The following is a 21918-nucleotide window of genomic DNA, read 5'->3' as shown; positions in this document are numbered from 1 at the left end:
TGTTCCGTGAAGGTCCGCAAAATAACGTCCCCCGACCCTTTAAAGAACTCCACATCATGACCGTCTCCGAACGTTCCCAGAACGTTACTAGGCGACGTATTTGACACCAGTGGGGACGTTCTGAGAACGTTCTGAGAACATCACATTTCCAAATAAAACATGGTCCCCTAAACGTCCCGAGAACGTCCCGAATGTTCCGTGAAGGTCCGCAAAATAACGTCCTCCGACCCTTTAAAGAACTCCACATCATGACCGTCTCCGAACGTTCCCGGAACGTTACTAGGCGACGTCCTTGACACCAGTGGGGACGTTCTGAGAACGTCCTGGGAACGTAACATTTCTAGCTGGGATAAGGTTAGACGGGAAATACGCACAAACCAAACATTTAACAAAATATAATTTTTAGCAGCGGAAAGATCTGTGTTAATGAATAAACACACCTGTTACATGAAGAATTTGAGCGAAGCAGGTGATGGCGATGAGCCCGACAGCACATATGAAGAGCCGATAGAAGAGCCGCTGCCGTCTCGATATCAACACCGCCTTCATCCCTCCACCACACCTCTCAAAACATGTCCACACAAGAGAGAAGCCCTCTTCTTTCATTCACACCACCTATATTGGCCTTTCTTTTCAACATACGGCGGGCTAGCTTGCTTAAATGCAGCCATACGTTTGTCGCCCTAGCATCCTACCGCTTCCATAGACACATCTTTCACTTACCGATATTTTCCCCTTTCGGATGTTTAGTAATATAACGAAACAGCGAAAATATCTTAATCTGTCATTGAGCAAGAAAAACAATTTTTTTCACGTATTGTCTCAGCTTATAAACATTCTTATCACATCCACCTCCATCTCTCTTTCTCGCTCTCTCCTCCCTCCACACACACGGCGCTCGACTCCGTCACCGAGGGTGTTTCCCAGACTCACAACTAACTGCGCCCTCACGCAGGGTTCACAAGAAGAACAACACCGTTGTCCAGCCAATATTCAGCTATCGAGTGTTTTGAGACTAGATATACTGTCCTCACAAAGTATTGGGGTTACTTTCCACGAATAGGGTACAAAATAGGCCCAGAAACTTTTAAAAAACAAGTTCGCTTTCTTCCCTTTTTTAACCACAGGGGGTCGAACTACATTTAGTAGGATAACTTGTATCTCAGATTGGAGTGGTTTTGCAATTTTCTGCCTTATATCATGCATTAACTAAATATTAAACTGCCATTAAAAAAAACAACAAAAAAAAACTTTTAAGCATGGTTGTAAGAGTAGCTCAGTTGAGGCTAAATTTGGTACCATTTCACCCAGAAGGTGACTTGCAAGTCTGGGTTGAAATAATGGTTTGAACTTGATTCATTTATAGGAAATATATATTTCAGTAAAATTTTTGTTTTCTAACAATAATGTTGGTACAGTTTTGAAGCGGGGTTGCCTTGGATAAATAATTATGAACAGCACAAAAAATAAATAAAACCAAATGGTATTTATTTTAAAGGAAAGATAACAAGCCCATGGAAAGATAAAACAAAAAAATATATAAACATTAAATTTAAGGTAAACAATATTCAGTGCCATACAAACAAAATTACATTTGTTGGTTAATTCAGGACAAAAAAAAAAAAAAAAAAAAAAAGACAGCTTGGCATACAGCACATTCACATTTGTTTGAACAGATTATTTGGCACGTTAATGACAGTAAGACATAAAGAGCAAATAAAATAAAAGAGCATACCATTTAGATATTCAAATATTTCCCTTTTCAAAAAAAAAAAAAGTTTGCTTTACAAAAGCAAAGATTGCACTATCGAACCAAAACCAAAAGGCATTATAAAATATTTAAAATTACATACTTGACATCCATCAAATTGACACCAATTAAAACCAATAACACTGGTGCAATGAAGAAAAACAATTATAAAGTGAAATTAGATATCAGGATTTCTGGCTGGTTCTTCAGATAAAAAAAGAGCTGCTATTTGTTTGGTGTGAGAACAGCATGCAACTGCTGCAGCAGGCTCAACAACATGCCTTTCTGGATCAGCTGGGCCAGTATATTGAAATTGCAACGAGAAAATACCTATCAGTGCACACTCAACTTCTTGGGCTCAAGTGAACCAGTCACCTTGAAGTTTATGCCGTCTCCTGGCAGCGGGGAAGGTATCAATGGACAGAGCCAGCAGATGTACCAGTACTTGCCCAGGCATTCCCTGACATTGGCCAGCACTCCCAGGTTGTAAGGCTGCCGAGTGGAGTACCACTCACGTGTGGTCTGTCCCCTCAGCATCAGAACCACGTGAAAGAAGAGGAAGGCAGCAACCAGTAGGAAGCCCACTACACAAGTGTCAGCAATGAATGCAAAAGCAAACGCTCGCGCCGTCACCTGTCCTGTGATTGGAGAAAACCAGATGTTTATGGCATTTTCTGACAATTTAAAAGGTATCATAACACATTTATGTATCATTTCATTTTTGTGCAAAACTAATAATTTGCACTACCATTTTCCACAGCTTTCATGGACCTTAGAAGTGCTGTACCTATGCTAACATTCAGAAGTCTTTTATACAGTATTTAGTTTACGTTTTTAAGTCTTATGCTAACCAAGGTTGCATTAATTTCTTATTAAATCAGTAGTTTGAAATATTATTAATTTAAAATAACTGTTCTCCATTTAACATATTTTAAAAAGTAATTTATTCCTGTGAAAGCAAAGCTGAATTTTCATCAGTCTTCACTGATACATGATCCTGCAGAAATCATTCTAATATGCTGATTCTGGTGCTTAACCATCATTTTTTATTATCAATGTTGAAAACAGTTGTGCTGCTTAATATTTTTTTGTGGAAACAATGACACATTATCAGGATTCTTTGATGAATAGAAAGAACAGAAATGAATGTGTAACTTTATAAATGTCTTTACTGTCTATATCAACATATCACATGATTGCTGAATAATAGTATTAATTTCTTTAGGATTTTTTTTTGCCAAAAGCATCATAAGCCTAAGTAGATTGTAGAACTATTGATTTCTACTGACATTATGGATTTCTCATAGCAGTACCACTCATTAGTAATCTCATACTCACCCGAGACGAGCATTATCCAGGGCACGAGCAAAAGCATGACACTGTGAAAAGTGACACCCTCCTTTAGGATGACAATAAAGACCTCAGCATTCATGACTACTGCATAGAGCAGCCCTGCCCACATGAAGAGCAAACAGGTCAGGAAATACCGGTAATTGTGGAAACCGACACACTGGCCAAAAAACACACAGTGGTGATCACGGCGCAGCACACACACGTTGCAATCGTAGCAGTGCGAGCATCGTGGAGGAGTGTGTGTCTCACAGTTGTAGCAGTACCTGCCATAGAAGAGGAAAATATCACATCATAATTGTTTACTGACTTTTGAGTGAATTGGTGAATACCACAAAAGCTCAAACAGGGATTCAAGAGCATAATGATAAATAAATAACGCACAATCAAAACAAACCAATTACCTCCACCCATGACCCAATGCATCCCCTCCAAGAAACACTCCGCGGATACTTGGGTTAGTTTTCACAAACAACGAAGCATTCCAGGTAATATTTCCCAGCATGAAGTACTGAGCGAGGAGATGCATGGCCTTCCATATGGTGCACCACTCAGTCTTCTTCTCTGCTTGTTCAAGAGGAGCCTCCATCAGCACCAGATAGCTGACCTCGCCAGTAATGGAGAACACCAGAATAGCGTTCAGAACGATAGGCAGATAGCGTCCGGTTGACTCCACCTTACACCATAGTGTACTCATGAACCTAGCCATGTTTTAAGCTTCAAATCATCCGCTGCGTGAGACACTAACTTTACCTGCCCAACCTGTTTTCTACCTGTAAAGCCACTCTATTCTCGTTTGCTCGAATCTGATCACAAAAACAGAAAAATGGCCAGTTGAGAGACATCAAAAATCCTTCAAAAGTCTGTTGGCTAAAGGACATTTATAAAAGTTGCAACAAATAGGAAGCTTTAGAAACTAGTAAGTTAGTGAATAATAGGACACTGCTAACTCTGGCACATTACTTTGAATGTTCCAGTAACACTAACTTACAGATATCGGTTAGAAACAATAAAATACTCATCTATAAAAAACATTTGTATTAACTGATACCAACCTTTCATTCCATTCATAATATCGTTTCGACAATGAACTATGTTACTGCTGGTGTAGGCTAACAACATTCGGCGTACATGACTGGTCTGTGTTGCAGCTGAAACGGTCCCTCGGAAGTAAACAGCACTCTACAACAGTTCCACGTGGAAACACACACACACACACACACACACACACACGCACACGCAGAAAATAAATAAGGACAATGGTTACATTTTTATTTTAAAAAACTGCCACCGTGTCGTGCTAATTTATCTTAATTAACAAAATAAAAAACACATTTATTAGTACATAAAATAAAACCTACATTTAAACTATTATTTAAATTAACTTTTAATAAGACATGTTCCTTAAAGTCTTGGCTACTCACGAATAGCTATAAATAAATAAATAAATAAATAAATAAATAGCATTTACAGCGATTTTACAGTAAGTAAATAAGTAAATACAGACAGACAGCTCATTGAAGCGGGGCCTGTTTCATATGAGTGTCATATGGAAACCTGATAATAAGGCAATTTGCCTCGACCTCACGTGTATGAAATGTCCTGAACACACGTCAGCACATATTTCAATGTAGATGTAGCCTACATCTACCGTAATTATGAAGTTGACTTCTGTCTGTAGGAATTTGTATTATTTCCCCTTGCTATAGGCTAAACAAGGGAAAATAATTATTGTGGAATTTTAGTTTGAAGAAAAGAATTCACAAAATGTATTCTAAATTAATAACTCCCCTGTTTGACAGCAATCAATCAAAGCCTAGCACGATTTTCCTTTGACCACCCTTTTCTTTCTGACCCCCTTTCGCAAAGAATAATCCCTAATCTCATAATCCGCACTGCTGGTTGTTGAGAGAGCAGATTGCCATTCAGATCGAGTTCAACATGACACCGTTTACAAAGGGTGAGGAGGAGCGCCATGACAATTATCAAAGGAAATTATACGAGACTATACAACACAAGTGAGTAATCGCTCGAATGATCGTGTGACTTTATTTTGTTCGTTTCGTCCCAGCCCCAGATCTGTTCTTCCGGACCGGTCTCGTTGTTATATTTACTGAAATTCTCTATATAGGCCTAGTTTGTTATGTCGAAGTGTTGTGATGCACGTTGTCATGATATTGTGAGTTAAATTCTAAGTGAATTCTGATTTTATTGTGTTATTGGTCTCCCGTATGGTTTAAACCCAGGAGAGGGCGCTATCTTTCAACAAGTGTAGATAGTTCCCTCAAGATTATTCTGTCATCATTTACTTGAAACCTATGAAACAAATAACATTACCTGTATGATATGTTATGTAGATTAATTTATTGATTAAGTTTAAAATGCAATGAAGGTACATGGTGACTGTCATTATGCCTATAACATCTCCCTTTGTTTTCCTCTTGAAGTAGCATAAGCCATACACTTTCGAAACAACAAGAAAGTGCACTGCTTAAATCATTCTGTAGTCTGGGTATATGTGTTTAACATTACTAACTTTTTCTGAATGGTTATCTCTAATATCTAATGTCTGCAGTCAGCGAAGAAGGATGCAGCTCCAGGGTGATTTTCAATCACAGCAGCGGAATCATCGCCTGTAAGAAACATCAATATTTATTGAATCAAAAATGTTAGAATAAATGGAATGTGTTATCTGTGGTATTGCGCTGTAATGGAATGGGATATTTAGCATGTCTGGCACACTATTTTTGCTGTCAAAAAATTCTAAAGAAATGTTAATGAGAGTTTCATATTTTGGAACCAATGGAATCAAACAATAATTATGACCGCCGCTAGCGTAGCTAGCGAAAGCGGTCATATAGGGATTGTCAAAGTTTTTTTTTTTTTTTTTTTCCGTCACCTTACTGAATTTTTCGTCAACGATACCAGGGACACCGAAGCACCGGGGAACATGAAATTTGGTGGGCATGTAGCCCCACTAGACTTCTAAGGAAAAATTTCGTTTGGTCCCCGGGGGCCACTCCCCCCCCGCGCTGGGCCCCCTCAAACCCCAAAAAATGCAGTTTTTCCTAAATAACTACCTGAACCGTGGCACCGAGGATGAAGAAATTTTTATGGTATGTTGGTCTACTAGACTTTTACGGAAAAATTTCGTTTGGTCCCCGGGGGCCACTTCCCCCCCCGCGCTGGGGCCCCCGTAAATTTTTCGTCAACGATACCAGGGACACCGAAGCACCGGGGAACATGAAATTTGGTGGGCATGTAGCCCCACTAGACTTCTAAGGAAAAATTTCGTTTGGTCCCCGGGGGCCACTCCCCCCCCGCGCTGGGCCCCCCCAAACCCCAAAAAATGCAGTTTTTCCTAAATAACTACCTGAACCGTGGCACCGAGGATGAAGAAATTTTTATGGTATGTTGGTCTACTAGACTTTTACGGAAAAATTTCGTTTGGTCCCCGGGGGCCACTTCCCCCCCCGCGCTGGGGCCCCCGTAAATTTTTCGTCAACGATACCAGGGACACCAAAACACCGGGGAACATGAAATTTGGTGGGCATGTAGCCCCACTAGACTTCTACGGAAAAATTTCGTTTGGTCCCCGGGGGCCACTCCCCCCCCCCCGCGCTGGGCCCCCCTTAACCCAAAAAAATGCAGTTTTTCCTAAATAACTACCTGAACCGTGGCACCGAGGATGAAGACATTTTTATGGTATGTTCGTCTACTAGACTTTTACGGAAAAATTTCGTTTGGTCCCCGGGGGCCACTCCCCCCGCGCTGGGGCCCCCGTAAATTTTTCGTCAACGATACCAGGGACACCGAAGCACCGGGGAACATGAAATTTGGTGGGCATGTAGCCCCACTAGACTTCTACGGAAAAATTTCGTTTGGTCCCCGGGGGCCACTCCCCCCCCGCGCTGGGCCCCCCCAAAACCAAAAAAATGCAGTTTTTCCTAAATAACTACCTGAACCGTGGCACCGAGGATGAAGAAATTTTTATGGTATGTTGGTCTACTAGACTTTTACGGAAAAATTTCGTTTGGTCCCCGGGGGCCACTTCCCCCCCGCGCTGGGGCCCCCGTAAATTTTTCGTCAACGATACCAGGGACACCGAAGCACCGGGGAACATGAAATTTGGTGGGCATGTAGCCCCACTACACTTCTACGGAAAAAATTCGTTTGGTCCCCGGGGGCCACTCCCCCCCCGCGCTGGGCCCCCCCAAACCCAAAAAAACGCAGTTTTTCCTAAATAACTACCTGAACCGTGGCACCGAGGATGAAGAAATTTTTATGGTATGTTGGTCTACTAGACTTTTACGGAAAAATTTCGTTTGGTCCCCGGGGGCCACTTCCCCCCCCTGCGCTGGGGCCCCCGTAAATTTTTCGTCAACGATACCAGGGACACCGAAACACCGGGGAACATGAAATTTGGTGGGCATGTAGCCCCACTAGACTTCTACGGAAAAATTTCGTTTGGTCCCCGGGGGCCACTCCGAGGGCACCGAGGATGAAGAAATTTTTATGGTATGTTGCTCTTAAGGGCCCACATCAACCTAGCCCATAATCACTCATTTGTGATTTGCGCCCCTCCCATAAAAAATGAAAATGCAATATTATTCTGCTTTAATCGCCCCTATCTTCAGTGGAGATGTTCAGAACTGCACCATATTTCATGTGTATGATTAACTTGACATCCTCTGGGGGTATCCTCTGCTAAGTTTTGTAGAATTTCATCCATGGGGGGGTATAAAATAAATTCATTTATGTGCACATTTAGTGACTGTACACCCATCGGCCTGTAGATGGTGCTGTTGAGCGAAGGGTTGCTGGTTTAGGATGATACTGTCACACACACACATGCAGGAATACAAACAAACGCAAGCATGCACACACACTGACATCCACACGCACAGACACACACCCATACACACACATACAAATCCACATGCACAGACACACACACACACACAAACACACACGCGCACACATGTACGCACACATACATACACGCACAGACACACACACACACACACACAGACACACACATACACAAACACACACACACACACACACACACACACACACACACACACACACAGACAGACATGCACATACTATTACTTTTTTTAGGTATATACATAAACACGCAATACAGCCAAATTACTCCACATCATTTATTTTTGTGGAAAGCCAGTGCAGGCCTGAGCGGCGGTCATATTTTGTACCGCGATGCGGTACATCTAGTTCTATATAAGATCATCAAGATCCTACTAGATTAACAGTTTTTTTCTGGTTGTCAAGAAACAATTTGACTTGATTTTTTGTCTTGATTTTAGAGGACTCTGGTTTATCATCAATGAATGAGTTAATTATTATTATTCTTTTGTTCTTGTTGTTGTATAGAAGCAGGGCTGCCTGGCTGCAGGGCCGCTGGTTAGAGATCAGTGAGCAGGAGCACAGGGCTCAGATCCATAACCAAAAACTGCTGCAGGACTTTCAGAGAGCTCAAGACACACTCAATGACATGTTGGCCCACACCGAAGCCATGAACAATATACGTGTAAGCAACCACGCAGGACTTACCTGCACCCTTCCATGATTTACAATGTAGAATACACCTGTATTGACAGATTTTTTTTGTTGTGCAAAAATGTACCTTTAGGGGCTTGTTAGTGACTGGGGCAGTTAAAGGAACAGCATTGTATCTTATCTAACCTTAAAAGGTGCATATTACTACCTTAAAGTCACCATGAAATCAAAGCTGATGATTCTTATGTTTTCGGGAATATTGCAGTGTTTATTATAAATGATTTATTTGTGCACATCATTGATTTTCATCATTGTTTTCATCTTTTCTCCAATCCATTCGCAAAGGACAAAATCAAGTCCTACCCTACATTTTTTTTTCTCGTTTGAGAAAACGTTTCACTCGGATATGTCACAATAAGGAAGAAAAGACTATTCCAATTTTCCTTTCATGTCGACTTTTAGGGATAAATAATGTATAAATATGTCCCTTTAACAGCACTGCCACAGTGACAAGCTGTGTATCACTAAAGGTAATTTTTTTTTCCTTTATTTTCAGAGGGTGTATTATAATACATAGAAAAACGGATCCATCACATGACCCACCTTCGTTTCTTAAAGACAAAATGATTCATTGCAGTTTGGCGTTGCATGAATATGATTATTTTGTTGTTGTTGAACTAACCTTCACATTTGCTCTTCAAAAGGTTCAGTATGAACAGTATCTGGAAGAGAACTTCACACAATGGCAGAAAAGACTGAAAGACATAAGAGTTGCTGAAAAGTCCAAGGTGCTATTTTAAAGGGAAAGTGATGTCTTTTAAAAGGTGTAAACTTGTATTGATTGTGGTGTCTGTTTTTTTTATCCAGCGGGGACAACAACACTCAAAGAGTTTTATTCAGCAGATGGAGGAGGACGAAGGTATGAAGACCGCACATAGGTCTGACTTTAGAGGCCACCCTTTGTCCTCCAATTCTCCAAACCCATCTCAAACTTCTCACACCATGCGAAACACTCAGACAGCAAAAGGTATCATGCTTAGCAATTTCTGTTATGTCGTCTCATCTCATTCCCCATATCAGCCTTTTTTAAGGAAACTGTTAACGCTACCCTCTTTCTTAAGACATCAAGCAAAATGCTGAGAGATGCAACCTAAATGGCCATCATCCTTACTTTCCACCGACTTGGTTAACTGGCTCACAACCTTTTATTTCCGGACTCCCCCAAAACAATATCCCAAAGGATTATAAAAACCTTCAGAACTTTCAAGCCTTGAATCATCCCTTGCCGCCCTACTATTCTTTACCTGGAGATTCACTCCATCAATCACATTCTCCAGTCCAGCAGAAGTCACCATCAATGGACAATCTATGGGCCGGTACAAGGCAAGGCTTTATGCCGACAGCTCACTTCACTCCTGCTGGTGCTTCCTGGCCACGACTTCCTGTGTTGAGCCCCATGATGTGGGGCATGATGGATTTACCAGACCCCAGTGAGGAAAGAACACAACGCAGTGAGACAGACAAGGAAAAGGTGACAGAAGAAACAGTGAACCCAAATGAGGAGACTTGCCAGAGACTGAAACGTAGGAAGAACGGGAAAGAAAGTGATCCGTCTGAGCTAGACTGTAGACCAGGTTAGTGTTGTGAAATTTTGGTAACTGATTTGTTTCTTATTGGGATAAATATTACATGATATTAGTCTAATGTAAACAAACTGTCCTTATAAGTCTGTGTATATTTTGTATGCTTTTGTATTTTGTAATTTGATAGTGCGTCTATCAATTGACAAAGAAGAAAGTAGTGAAGGCAGCGCTGTACCCTCTGAAGTCACGGTTTCTGGGATGCAAAAAAGGGGAAAGAAAAAAAGAGATGGGACCAAATCATGCTCCACAGAAAATGATAACAATTCTCAAGGGTAGGCCAAATGAACAATACATTTCACATTTTTATCAATCCATGCATGTTAGAGATGGATCTTTTTAAGCGCACAATAAAAAAAAAAATTCCTCGATTGCAATTTACTTCTGTCGAGTAACCAGCAAAATACCGGAAGTGGCGCATTCCACAAACGAGAATCCATGAACCGCAATTTAAAGGGCACCTATTATGACTCTTATCACAAGATGTAAAATAAGTCTCTGATGTCCCCAGAGTATGTATGTGAAGTTTTAGCTCAAAATACCCAACAGATAATTTTTTATTGTGTGCCCTTTAAATGCAAATGAACTGCTGCTGCCGGCCCAGGGGGCGGTGCTTCACGAGCTCGCGCTTCAGTCAGGACAATCTCATCTGATAATATCAGAACAGAAACTCTCAGTTGCGGTGTTCATTTCGACTCGGAGTCGGACAATAATGCCCACAGAGCCAGAGAATATATGCTGTATGGAGATAGAACAGGTATAGTTTAGTTTAATTATGGTTCTAACTTATTTGTCATCTGCTTTTATCCACTATTAATACAAGCCTACTGTAGCAGACCCCTTCCGAATGATGACCAAAATATACTGACGAGTTCAGTGAAGTTTAATGTACATCACACAAAAGATGAGCGTTAGTTTTACTCCAGAGAATCACTGTAAGAGCTGAATAAACACAGTATAAGAAGTGCGCATTAAAGTCTTATCCATAAACTCTCTCTCTCTCTCCCTTTCATTATCATCAACATACACAGCGAAGTACACAAAACACTCGTTACAACTAACAGTAAACAAATATATACACAACTTTTCAGTGGGCGCTTAATAAACTGGTAAACCTTATATCCGTAAAACGACTCGATGAGCTGTGATAAAGTGCGCGCTCTCACTTTCACTTCTGCCGTGGTCATTAACGTTAGTCCTGTCGCTCCGGAGACCGTAAGCTGGATCACGAACAGTACTGATCCATCCTCGAGTAACAACGAGAGTAAATGAAGACTGCTATGTTCATTCTTACATCCAACAACAAAACACCTCAATCGCTTAGGAGACATTATTGTCTACAGCTGCTCAAGCGTCGAAACAATGGCAGACTCTGTGTCCAGCTCACTCAGGGCGGGTCTCTGCTCAAACTGTAGTGTCAATCAACAGTCGTGGGAGGGGCCTGTGCAAAGTGACGTCACATTGCCCCGAATCTGAGAACAGCTTGTTCTGAGACAGTGCTTATGATTTATGGGGATTATAAAAAAAGCACTGGGTGGATTTTTATCATTATAGGGTGGTTGTGTACACACACTGCCAACACACATTTATGTTCAAACACCATGTAAAAGTGAATTTTGCATAATAGGTGCCCTTTAAGATGGTTTTCTAAGGCTGCATGATATTTAAAACCATTTAAAAATCAAATTATAGCACAGTGCTAATGTGAAATGACAAAGGCTGCAATTCAATTAAATAAATACATGCGCTGCGGGTTTCGGAGTGAAGCGCAACGCTTTATTCCGCAACGTCTTTCTTCCAGTGTCTCAGAGCGGCTCCGTTCACAGTAAATGCTGCTCCACACGAGCTCAGTCTCAAAATGCGCTGTTTGTTTGGGATTCCAATAACGTGCATTTGGGAAAAAGTCTTACGCGCTTTGTGTTTCACAGCAAAATGTTGCACTGTTATCATGCGTGGAGCGCGTCTCAGCAGCTCAATTAACAAACTCCATCTCTTAATATGCAGTGAGTTTGGGTTGCTTATAACATTCATCTGGGAACGCAACATGCGGAAATCATTTATAAACCTACGCCAACACAGGAGAATACTGTACATCAATATGTTTCTAAATATGCAAATTGTTGTTCATCACGATTTCAAAATAAAAGTTTAAACTCGCTCTGAGTTTGCATGTTTTGATGTTCACATGTTATTGTTCAAGAAATTACAGTGGCTGTAGCATTTCTAACGTAAAGAAGTGGCCAAATATTAAAGATTTGAATTAAATGTTGTTTGGTCAATAATAAACAAGGATTTGATCATTCTGTAGAATGTGACAACAACAATCACCAGGCCGTTGGCACCCTCTGCGGGTATTTGTTACAATAAATAATGTACATTAGTTGATAAAACCATAGGAATACTTGCTTTTGATACTTTATTTTAACCAATTATTATTGCCTCATTGTTATTATTTGTATTTTAAATAATTTAATCAAAGGCTATTGTTCACTTAGGTCTATTTTTATTATCACAAAAAAAAAATTTCATAATTTTTTTTTAAACATTATCAAAACATTCATATCTTATTGTAACATCTTTCCACAATTATCTGTTGTAGCTCTTCCACAATGCCACAAGATGCTTCGGATAGCCACTCGGACACAAAAATCAGCAAAATACATCAAAAAACATCTAAGAAGCATAGCAGCAAAGAATCTATCATCACTAAGAAGAATGCTGATGCATTGATGCAGGATGAAGAGGAAGATGAACGGGAAGAAAGCAGGAGCCAAGAAATACTTCCAAGTAGTGTAAGCTCAGAAAAGAAAGATGGATCTGAAGGACTTAACATTAGAGAGGAAGAACATTTTGAAGGAAATGGTGACAGTCATGTTGCAGAAGAGAAAATATGTCACAGAGAAATTGAAGATGAAGAAGAGGATGAGGAAGGCACAGGTGGAGAGGAGGAAGCAGGATTGGAGGATGAAGCACAGGGTGATGATGAAGAAGGGAGTGAGAAAGTAATGGGAAAGAGAGATGGGATTGGACACAGTGTTGGAGAAGAGCCAGAAGGGGAAGGAGATGTTCCAGAGGTCATTCCAGATAGTGAAGATGGAGGAGAGACAACAGAGGAAGAGAAGAGAGAGAGCAGTTTCCAAGATGAAAAGGAGGCCAGAAAAAGTCAAGGAAGTGTAGAAGATGACAAAAACGTTAATACTTCAGACAGAGACATTCACAAAAGGTGTATATTTAAATTTGTGCAAGTAACACTGTTTTTGAATATTCATCACAGCTATTTTTATAATGAATCTTCTCTTCATTGGACTAATACTGACTTTCTGCATAGTCTTGAAGAGTTGAATGCAGATGAGACTGAAGAGGAAGAGGCTTACAATCTAATAGAAAAAGATGAAGAGGAGGATGAGGTTGTGGTTGAGAAAGCGCACCCCTGGCAACCCCTGGTTGGTGATCACACAAAATGCCCTGATGATGATGATGAAGATGATGATATTGAGGGCCTTCTCAACCCTGTCAACTCCCAAACACAGAAGTGAATTTTTTTGTATTACTGTATTGTATAGGTTTTGCTCATCAGGATTCTCTCTAACCGGTATTTATTCCTATAGGGAGGATGACGTGGAGGACACAGACCAATCAATTGGTATGTTTAATTTTGCATATCTATCTATCTATCTATCTATCTATCTATCTATCTATCTATCTATCTATCTATCTATCTATCTATCTATCTATCTATCTGTCTATCTGTCTGTCTGTCTGTCTGTCTGTCTGTCTATCTTGCACATTACAGTTTTTCTCAATCGCTTTGGTGCATTTCTCAGATCAGAAATGAAATTCTCAAAACTACTTGTTCAACCTCCACATCATCTAGTCACTTGTGCACATCATAAAAGCAGTTTCTCATTCTTTTGAACAAGTTGCAATTGCAAAAGTCTTACCCCTCAAAACATCTAGTCATTAGTTCATTGTATAAGTCCTTAAATGCAAAATGGTTGATCTAGTTGTCATAAACTGTCAAGCATATTTTCTACACATTTCTATTAGACTTTTTGTAAATGTGCCATGAATTGATGAATTGTGCAGGTGAATCTTGACTTTCACTAATGAAGAGAATGTAGATCAACCAATGAGAAACCAGTTCTCTGAAATAGCTCAGTTAGCTAAGAAGTAGCTAACCTAAGGGGTCTTTCCTGTGTTTGCCTTTCTAATGTTGTATTTTCGCCTTTGTGCCCCTATTTCTTTTTCTTTTCTATATTTCAATAATATTGTATTTTTTTTTTTTGTCAGACCACTAGTAAAAGTGTAACTGTGAATCCTATCCAGTCTCTTTCAGTCAATAACTCAGTAGTGTGTAAATTTGTACTTTTGAAATGGATATATGGCATACAGAAGAAGTGCAGCTTTGTACATTTCAATTCAGTAACTGTCATCCAAACTGTTGCCATAGTTTACATCAGGTAATACTAACAGAGTGCAGTGTTTTATTGACAACATGACTAAGTAATTTGACTCTTATCCGTACACAATGACACAAGGACTTGTCATTCTGATGGCACTGACATGCTCATTGACACAGATATTTACTTTTAAGAGATGAACTATAAGGATTTTGAGCAAGAGACTGGCTTTTGCAGGTAATCCATGGTGCTTTGTTGTTTAAATTGTTTTGAGAAATGCACTTACTGTTTTGCAAATGTTGAGGATGATTCGAGAAATGTACCAAAGCGACTGAGAAAAACTGTAAATCTAGCTGGTTTACAGTACAAACATGCAAACTGTATCTATCTATCTATCTATCTATCTATCTATCTATCTATCTATCTATCTATCTATCTATCTATCTATCTATCTATCTATCTATCTATCTATCTATCTATCTATCTATCTATTTTGCACATTAAATCTAGCTGGTTTGCTGTACAAAAATGCCAACTGTCTTGTCTATCTATCATTGTAACAGTGAAATGGGATTTTGTTATTTGCATTTAATCTTTATTTTAATCTTATCTGTTTTTATCTAGATGAACACTCTGGTTCAGAGAAGGAAAATCTCCCACAGAAGAACCATCCTGCTGCCACAAATGAGTCAGTGGACTCTGATGATGAGTTTGACCACTTCTATGATTAAACCAGAAACTAGAACATAAAGGTGGGGAATAATGGGAAGAGGAAAACAACAATGGATGAATATATTAGACAGAAGCTGCAATAACTTGATGCTTTCAGAAAATGAGCAAGGTGCACACTCTAAACAGCAGCTTCAGACCGACCAGAGAGCCACAAGGCAGAGCAATGAATAGAGGAATCAGATTACAAAGGGATGAAAGAGGAAGAAAGGGATAAATAGATGCTGGGTGTCCCTCATCTTTTTTTGTTATTTGCTGGTAGCTTATCTGACTGTCCTGAAAGCACCACACCACTGTCACTCTGCAAACACAGGTGGATCCAGAGACGGAGAGAGAATAATAGAGGAGATGAATAGTGGATGACGTTAAATGAAATAAGCCACGTTATAGATTTTATTCCAAGCACATAGCTAAAATGGTGTCACTTTCACAAAACAGAAAAGTGTTTCTTTAATCTCTTTTCTCTATGTCCTATAGGGAATCAAAGTGTTTGCCCTGAATTCTTCAGCATTAATTTAAATGTAGTCAGAGTTTGAACGCTTTCTCATTCAGATAGGGAGCGTGGCCTGAAGCGAGGGGGATGAGTGGGGGTTTCGGACGAAGAGGGGGTGCGAAGGGAAGGAGCACAGGCCTGTCACTGCCTCTGAGTGATGGCTATTTGAACAGGCATATTTACCCGAGCCCTTGTGAAAGGAGACGGAGGGACTCTAACGGAGACGCGCAGGCACAGACAGGCAATAAAAAGCTGGCCACTGTGTAAACAACATGGCCTAGTCTGTTCAGCCGCTGCCATGCCAACAGGGTGGCTTCCACTCTTCAGCCAATCACGTGCCAGCTTTTTGACAAGTGGAACAAAACCCCCATCAGATGTTTTAAGCAGCCATTGACGAAATGTTAATAAAATAAAATATTATCTTCTGCGTTTGGGTAATTGATACTTTTTGGAAGTGACATGTCTTGCGTTGTGACATGCTGTACTGTTTTAAACAGCATTTTGGAATTCTTTTATAATTATTGTGCATGCAGCCTTTTTATGACCTATGAATTTCGTACTGTCACAACACAGGACCATTTACAATGTGAAATAAGCGATTATGAATGGTGTAAAGTTTAAATGGAATGGTGACCAAAATACACACTTTTGATTTTTATTATTTATTGAATTCAATTATTATTTTAAGATTTATTTAATTATTTTTTCTTTCTATTCAAAAGTTTGAGGGCTGTAAGATTTGTTTATGTTTTTTAAAGAAGACTCTTATGCTCACAAATGCTGCATTTATTCTATCAAAAATACAGTAAAATAATACTACTGTGAAATAATATTACAATTTAAAAAAAAATGTTCAGTCATTTATTCCTGTGATGGCGAAGCTGAATTTTCAGCATCATTAATATGCCGATTTGCTGCTCGAAGTAGCATTTCTTATCATTATCAATGTTGAAAACAGTTGCCTAATATTTTTGTAGAAACAGTGATACAATATTTTCCAGGTTCTTTGATGAATAGAAAGTTCAAAAGAACAGAACATATATAAAAGAACATATCTTTTTTTTTTTTTTTTTTACATTCTAAATGTCTTTACTGTCTCTTTTGGTCAATTTAATGCACACTTGCTGAATAAAAGTATTAATTTGTATTAATATCAAAACAAAGTAGTTTTGCATTCATATAATTTCTAATAAATGACATTTAATTTGGCAGCAGACCCCCATCCTCCCGTCCACAGCTGGCCCACTGATAACCTACAGACAGCATCTTCACACTCTAGAAACCACAGTTCACACCCTTATATTGCTTAGAACTGAATACACACATAGCCAGATATTTAGAAAGCAACAGCACAGTCATCCATCATACGAGCATACGGCAGAATCTGAAGACGGGCGGACTTCTAAAGAAGACAATAACCATCACAGGAACAGATCACAGCCCTGAAATCTCATGAACTCCTCACGTCTCGCCCTCTCTCTGCATCTCGGACACACACTGAGGGGTCTGTGGCTTCTGCTCAGATCGCTGTGGGTGTCCCTGTGTCCCATTGTTGAGAAGACACTGCTTTGGGGAGGTCCACCATTAAGACCAGTGTCTTCCTTTTGTTCTCATACACTCAAACACAATCCTGCTTACCCAGGAATCAAAGGTTAGGCTAGGAGGGGATGGAGGGGGTCGCAACCTTTCTACTGCTAGCATTCAGCCATCACAGTCAAAATCGCAAGCCATGTCTGGACACTAACCATTAGTACTAGTACTTGTATCATCAGTAAATCAGTTTGTGTAGTGCGCAGGTTTTTCTGTATGTTAGTGGCATAAATATGCATTTTTATTTCAAACTATTGTTCAGAGTCTGCTGATCATTTTTATTGGTTTCTAAAGGTAGCTACTAAAAGGCTACTAGTTTTCAGTGTGGCTGTCTTAGTTAGTGTGAGGAATGTTAGGGCAGGAAATGATGTTTATCTTTTACAATGTGAGTGGGACAATGCCTCCGTTGAGTTGATTCTTCCCCCAAAAACACTCTCTTGAGGAATTCAAAAAATGCAGCAGTAAAATAATGCGAAAGCCTGAACGTGCGATTATAATCTTGCACCTTACACCAGACACGCAAATAATAGAATTAACACCTTTTTGAATGTTCAAAATTTTACTTGAGATTTACAGCATGGAATTCATGTTGATATGCATCTTCAAACACCTTCAATTCAATTGAATTTATCCAAAACATTCACAGAGAATCACAGAAATCCTTTAGCATCAGATAAAAGATACTTCTCCAGCTATGGAGCGTCCATTAACTAATATATACAGCAATTGTAAGCATCTACACCAGGGTTCCTCAAACTCGGTCCTGGAGGGCCGCTGTCCTGCAGAGTTTAGCTCCAACACTGATCAAACACACCTGAGCAAGCTAATCAATGTCTTCAGGATCACTAGAAACTCACAGCTAGGTGTGTTTGATCAGTGTTGGAGCTAAACTTCCAGGACCGAGTTTGAGGAACCCTGATCTACACAGAAACGGATTAATTTTTAATAGCCTTTAATACGCTACAGAAGGATGATCAGGAAGAACTCAAAAGAGGAGCAGAACACATGCTAAATCCAGGATAGTAAACGGAGTCTCCAGCATACGAGGTGAAGTTGGGATGGGAATTTGACTGGCAGTAAACCGGGTAGCTCACAGGGGTCTCGCAGTACTGGAAGTCCATAAGTCGTGGGACAGAAATGGGGTGTTGGGATGTTGGTTCACAGTGCAAGCTGGTTTCCATAGAAGCTGACGGGACAGACTGCAGGTTGGAGCTGGGCATTGTTGGGAATGGCACGCTCAGGGAGGGCAAGTGTGTTGAGATCTCTGGAGGCTGGGTAGGAAACAAAGTGTGTGAGTGAGGAAGATGCTGAGGAAGATGGGAAGGAGAAGGTGCTTTGGTGATTGGATAGGACACTGGTAATATGGTTGAACGCTGTGCTGTGGCGTCACTCGAAGGAGGTACAGGTGATTTGCAAGAAGAGATGACTGTCTTGACCTCTCCCTTTTTTTTCTTCCCTTCAACTTTCACAGCTTCCCCATCCGAATTTTTCATAGCTGATGGGGACGTCGCCTTCTGACACTTGAAGCGCTTTTGGCGACGCATGTAGCAGCCGTTTTCGAACATGTTACCGGAGTCGGGGTGCAGGGCCCAGTACGAGCCTTTCCCTGGCGAGTCTGGCGATCTCGGTACGCGCACGAAGCAGTCGTTGAACGACAGGGAATGGCGGATGGAGTTTTGCCATCGCTGTTGATTCTGTCTGTAATACGGGAAGAGTTGTCGGATCCAGTCGTAGATCTCGTTCAGGGTCAGTCTCTTGGCTGGCGACTGCTGGATTGCCATGCTGATTAGAGAAATGTAGGAATACGGCGGTTTGGCATGGCTTAAGGTCCGTCTGTAAACTGATTTCAGCGCTGGAAACTCAGGTTCGTTGGAGTTGCTTTCAGCGTATCCTTTGGGGTTTTGTGGAGGCAGTATCCCCACTGGGCTTTCAAGCCTCCCGGTGTTTCTCGCAGCCACTGAATCACACGATGGGCCGTAATTCTGGTAGTGATGCTCTGGGGGGGAATATCCTCTGGGGCCCAACGGCAGACTGTCTGCTCCATAATACACCTGCAAAGATGAGAAATGATCATTATAATCGAAAAGAACATTATTATGAATTATTATTGTAATGTGAGGGCCAGAGTCAGAAATAAACCAAGGCCTTGTGGCAAAAATCACACTGAAAATGTGAAAAAATGTCCCATAAAAATGCAATGATTTTTTTAAATCAAAAAAAGTTTATAAATCTTTTTCAAAAATCTTTTTGAAAATTTTTCCCAAAAAAAGTTTATAAATATATAAATCAAAGGCAATTGTTGGATGTGTCGCTAAAATTATGGGTTTTGCTTTGACCAAAAACGATTAAAACAGTGATTAAATCAAAAACAGAATAGCCTATAATTTAACAGACTCACCATTTATTTCAAATGTTTATTGTTTATTGTTATCTTGTGCATTATTTTAATTTATAATTAACAGCCATTCCATTTATTGTAGTTAGTTTTCAAATAAAGTGTTATACATAAATGGATATATGGTTTATATTGTTACAAATATTTTTTTTTTTTCATTAACAGGGGTATATCACCCATTAAAAGGGCCTATCAAAAAAAAAAAAAAAAAAAAAAACTGCTAATACAGTAGATTAATGTTTACAAGACTTGTTTATAGTAGCCTACAAATTTGCTTGCTCTTTGGCCATTTTGGCAATGCATTATTTGGGTCACAAATATTACTATATTTAAACTCATTAATATTGGAAATTGAGTGTGCATCAGTTGAACTTGTATTGCTGACGTCGGCGTCCATAGATCATAGCCTAACCTTTATTTCATAACCAAACCTTGGGGCCTTGGGTAACGCCATGTAAATGTATTCTGACCACCCACCCGGCCGATAACCCCATTATCCAGCTAGTCCGGCTTTTCTTCTCACCCTTGTTTTGTCTCTTTTTAAGTCACTCACCGTCCGCCTTTTTTCTATCTCATGACAGAGGGGTATTTGGGGGCGCGACTGCTGTTCTCAGTTGTTCTTTTTCCCCAAATGGACACCGTTCGTAATAATTCGGCCCTTTCAAGTTGGAACCCCGCTTTCGTGTTTCGGATTCCAAAACGCCCCTCTGGTTATGAGCCCGTGCTGGCCGATTGTAAGTCATACACGAGTGTCAAAGCGCGAGACATTCAATACAATCACAGAGTCAATCAATTAACTGCTGCGAGACCACACACACACACACACACACACACACTGGCGCAGACACGATGAAAGCACACAATTAACCATAGGAACATAACGTGACTACGTCATACAGACAAAAAGCTTCTAACGGATTCAAGTCACCTGTTCAAGACTAGGCTATATCAAAGACTTTATACAGAAAAGTCTTAAAGGGATTTTGACTATATTATTTTAAAAGGATTTGTTCGGTTGTTTTGACTGAAAAATATGTTTGAATGCATTAGAAGAATTCTAAAAGAAAAAAGAAGCTATTTTGATGAGTTTCAGATTAATATTTAATTTTAAACAAAAGGCAAATTTGTTTTATGCGTCAATTAGGCTTATATAATGGCATATATTATGGCATATAAAAAGGAGGAAAAGTTAGCATCTTGTAAAAATAAATAAATAAAATAAATATTAGTAACTCTATGTGTTCTGGGGAATATGCATATAAATAATTTAAATATTTCCTCCCAAAACAACTGAAGTTAACAACAATAATAATAATTACGTATTATATAAAAAAATATATAAATTATTATAGGCTAATTGAGAAATTACAGGTAAATTGAATGAAATATTTTCTCCCATGGGGAACATACCTCGCTGGAGTAATATGACATCCACTGATCGCCTCTCTCACGTTTTACTTCGTCAATCATGTCTTCTGTTGTTCAACTAAATAACGATTAATCGCAAAATAAAGTAAAATACCAGAGTGAGTTTGAAATAAATTATATTTCAATCTCAATTTGGATCTCAGAGCATCTGGAAATCCCACACTGTGTGTGTAAACTGCTGGATGAGTCCAGTCAGGAAAGTTTGGAAGTGTGCTGCTCCTCCTATATGACTGCTGCTGATCTCCCGCCCTCTGCCCAGCGGCCTGCCCTCTGCTCCACACACACACACACACACACACACCACTACACTGCTGCGCTCACTTTATTTTATTCAGCAATTACACGCCTTCAATAAACAGATCATCTGAAATTGTATTGTCACAAAATGGCCTGACAGTTTTAGGCCTAGCCCAAAAACATTGTGTTCAAACGACTTAAAGTAAACGTTCAAGATAACACAACAATGGTCAGATCATCTCTTGATAATGTAAAGTTACATTGGTCAAAGGGTCTGACATATTTTTCTTTCTTTCTTTCTTTCTTTCTTTCTTTCTTTCTTTCTTTCTTTCTTTCTTTCTTTCTTTCTTTCTTTCTTTCTTTCTTTCTTTCTTTCTTTCTTT

General features: G+C 39.8%; 4 protein-coding genes across 7 annotated transcripts in view; 1 reads left to right on the top strand and 3 right to left on the bottom strand.

The window, feature by feature from the left end:
* slc24a6a (solute carrier family 24 member 6a) overlaps positions 1-886 on the bottom strand; it is a 29092-nt gene extending 28206 nt beyond the window's left edge. For both annotated transcript variants that reach the window (XM_084132627.1, XM_084132628.1), the window contains exon 1: positions 441-886. In XM_084132627.1, coding sequence (XP_083988753.1) covers positions 441-606 — 166 coding nt within the window. In that variant the 5' untranslated portion in view covers positions 607-886. The remainder of the gene's footprint in view (positions 1-440) is intronic.
* A 581-nt stretch (positions 887-1467) lies between these two features.
* zdhhc24 (zDHHC palmitoyltransferase 24) lies at positions 1468-4268 on the bottom strand. Its single transcript, XM_084132542.1, has 4 exons — positions 4156-4268; positions 3505-3906; positions 3089-3366; positions 1468-2388 (listed from the first exon to the last, which is right to left on the bottom strand). The coding sequence occupies exons 2-4, from the start codon at positions 3807-3809 to the stop codon at positions 2084-2086; spliced, it is 888 nt and encodes a 295-aa protein (XP_083988668.1). The 5' UTR covers positions 3810-3906; positions 4156-4268; the 3' UTR covers positions 1468-2083.
* A 693-nt stretch (positions 4269-4961) lies between these two features.
* Positions 4962-16543, top strand: LOC311094483 (uncharacterized protein). Of its 3 annotated transcripts, none has more exons than XM_084132461.1 (11): positions 4962-5118; positions 5676-5735; positions 8498-8654; positions 9328-9411; positions 9491-9650; positions 9745-10257; positions 10394-10538; positions 12863-13486; positions 13592-13706; positions 13872-13906; positions 15288-15388. In XM_084132461.1, exons 1-10 carry the CDS (start codon positions 5042-5044, stop codon positions 13878-13880), a joined length of 1944 nt encoding a protein of 647 aa, XP_083988587.1. In that variant the 5' UTR covers positions 4962-5041; the 3' UTR covers positions 13881-13906; positions 15288-15388. The 3 variants fall into 3 exon arrangements, with proteins under 3 accessions (XP_083988587.1, XP_083988586.1, XP_083988585.1); XM_084132459.1 differs by having other exon boundaries at positions 4963-5118; positions 13592-13795; positions 15288-16543; XM_084132460.1 differs by lacking the exon at positions 9328-9411 and having other exon boundaries at positions 13592-13795; positions 15288-16543.
* A 1673-nt stretch (positions 16544-18216) lies between these two features.
* foxa (forkhead box A sequence) lies at positions 18217-21340 on the bottom strand (the record flags this gene model as incomplete). The annotated part of the gene is made up of 2 exons (XM_084133994.1): positions 18217-19526; positions 21281-21340. The coding sequence occupies 2 exons, from the start codon at positions 21338-21340 to the stop codon at positions 18450-18452; spliced, it is 1137 nt and encodes a 378-aa protein (XP_083990120.1). The 3' UTR covers positions 18217-18449.
* Positions 21341-21918: the final 578 nt, after the last annotated feature.

The sequence above is a fragment of the Abramis brama genome (genome assembly GCF_963993115.1).
Source record: "Abramis brama genome assembly, chromosome: 13".
NCBI lineage: Eukaryota > Metazoa > Chordata > Actinopteri > Cypriniformes > Leuciscidae > Abramis > Abramis brama.
This window is presented reverse-complemented; position numbering and strand designations above follow the sequence as displayed.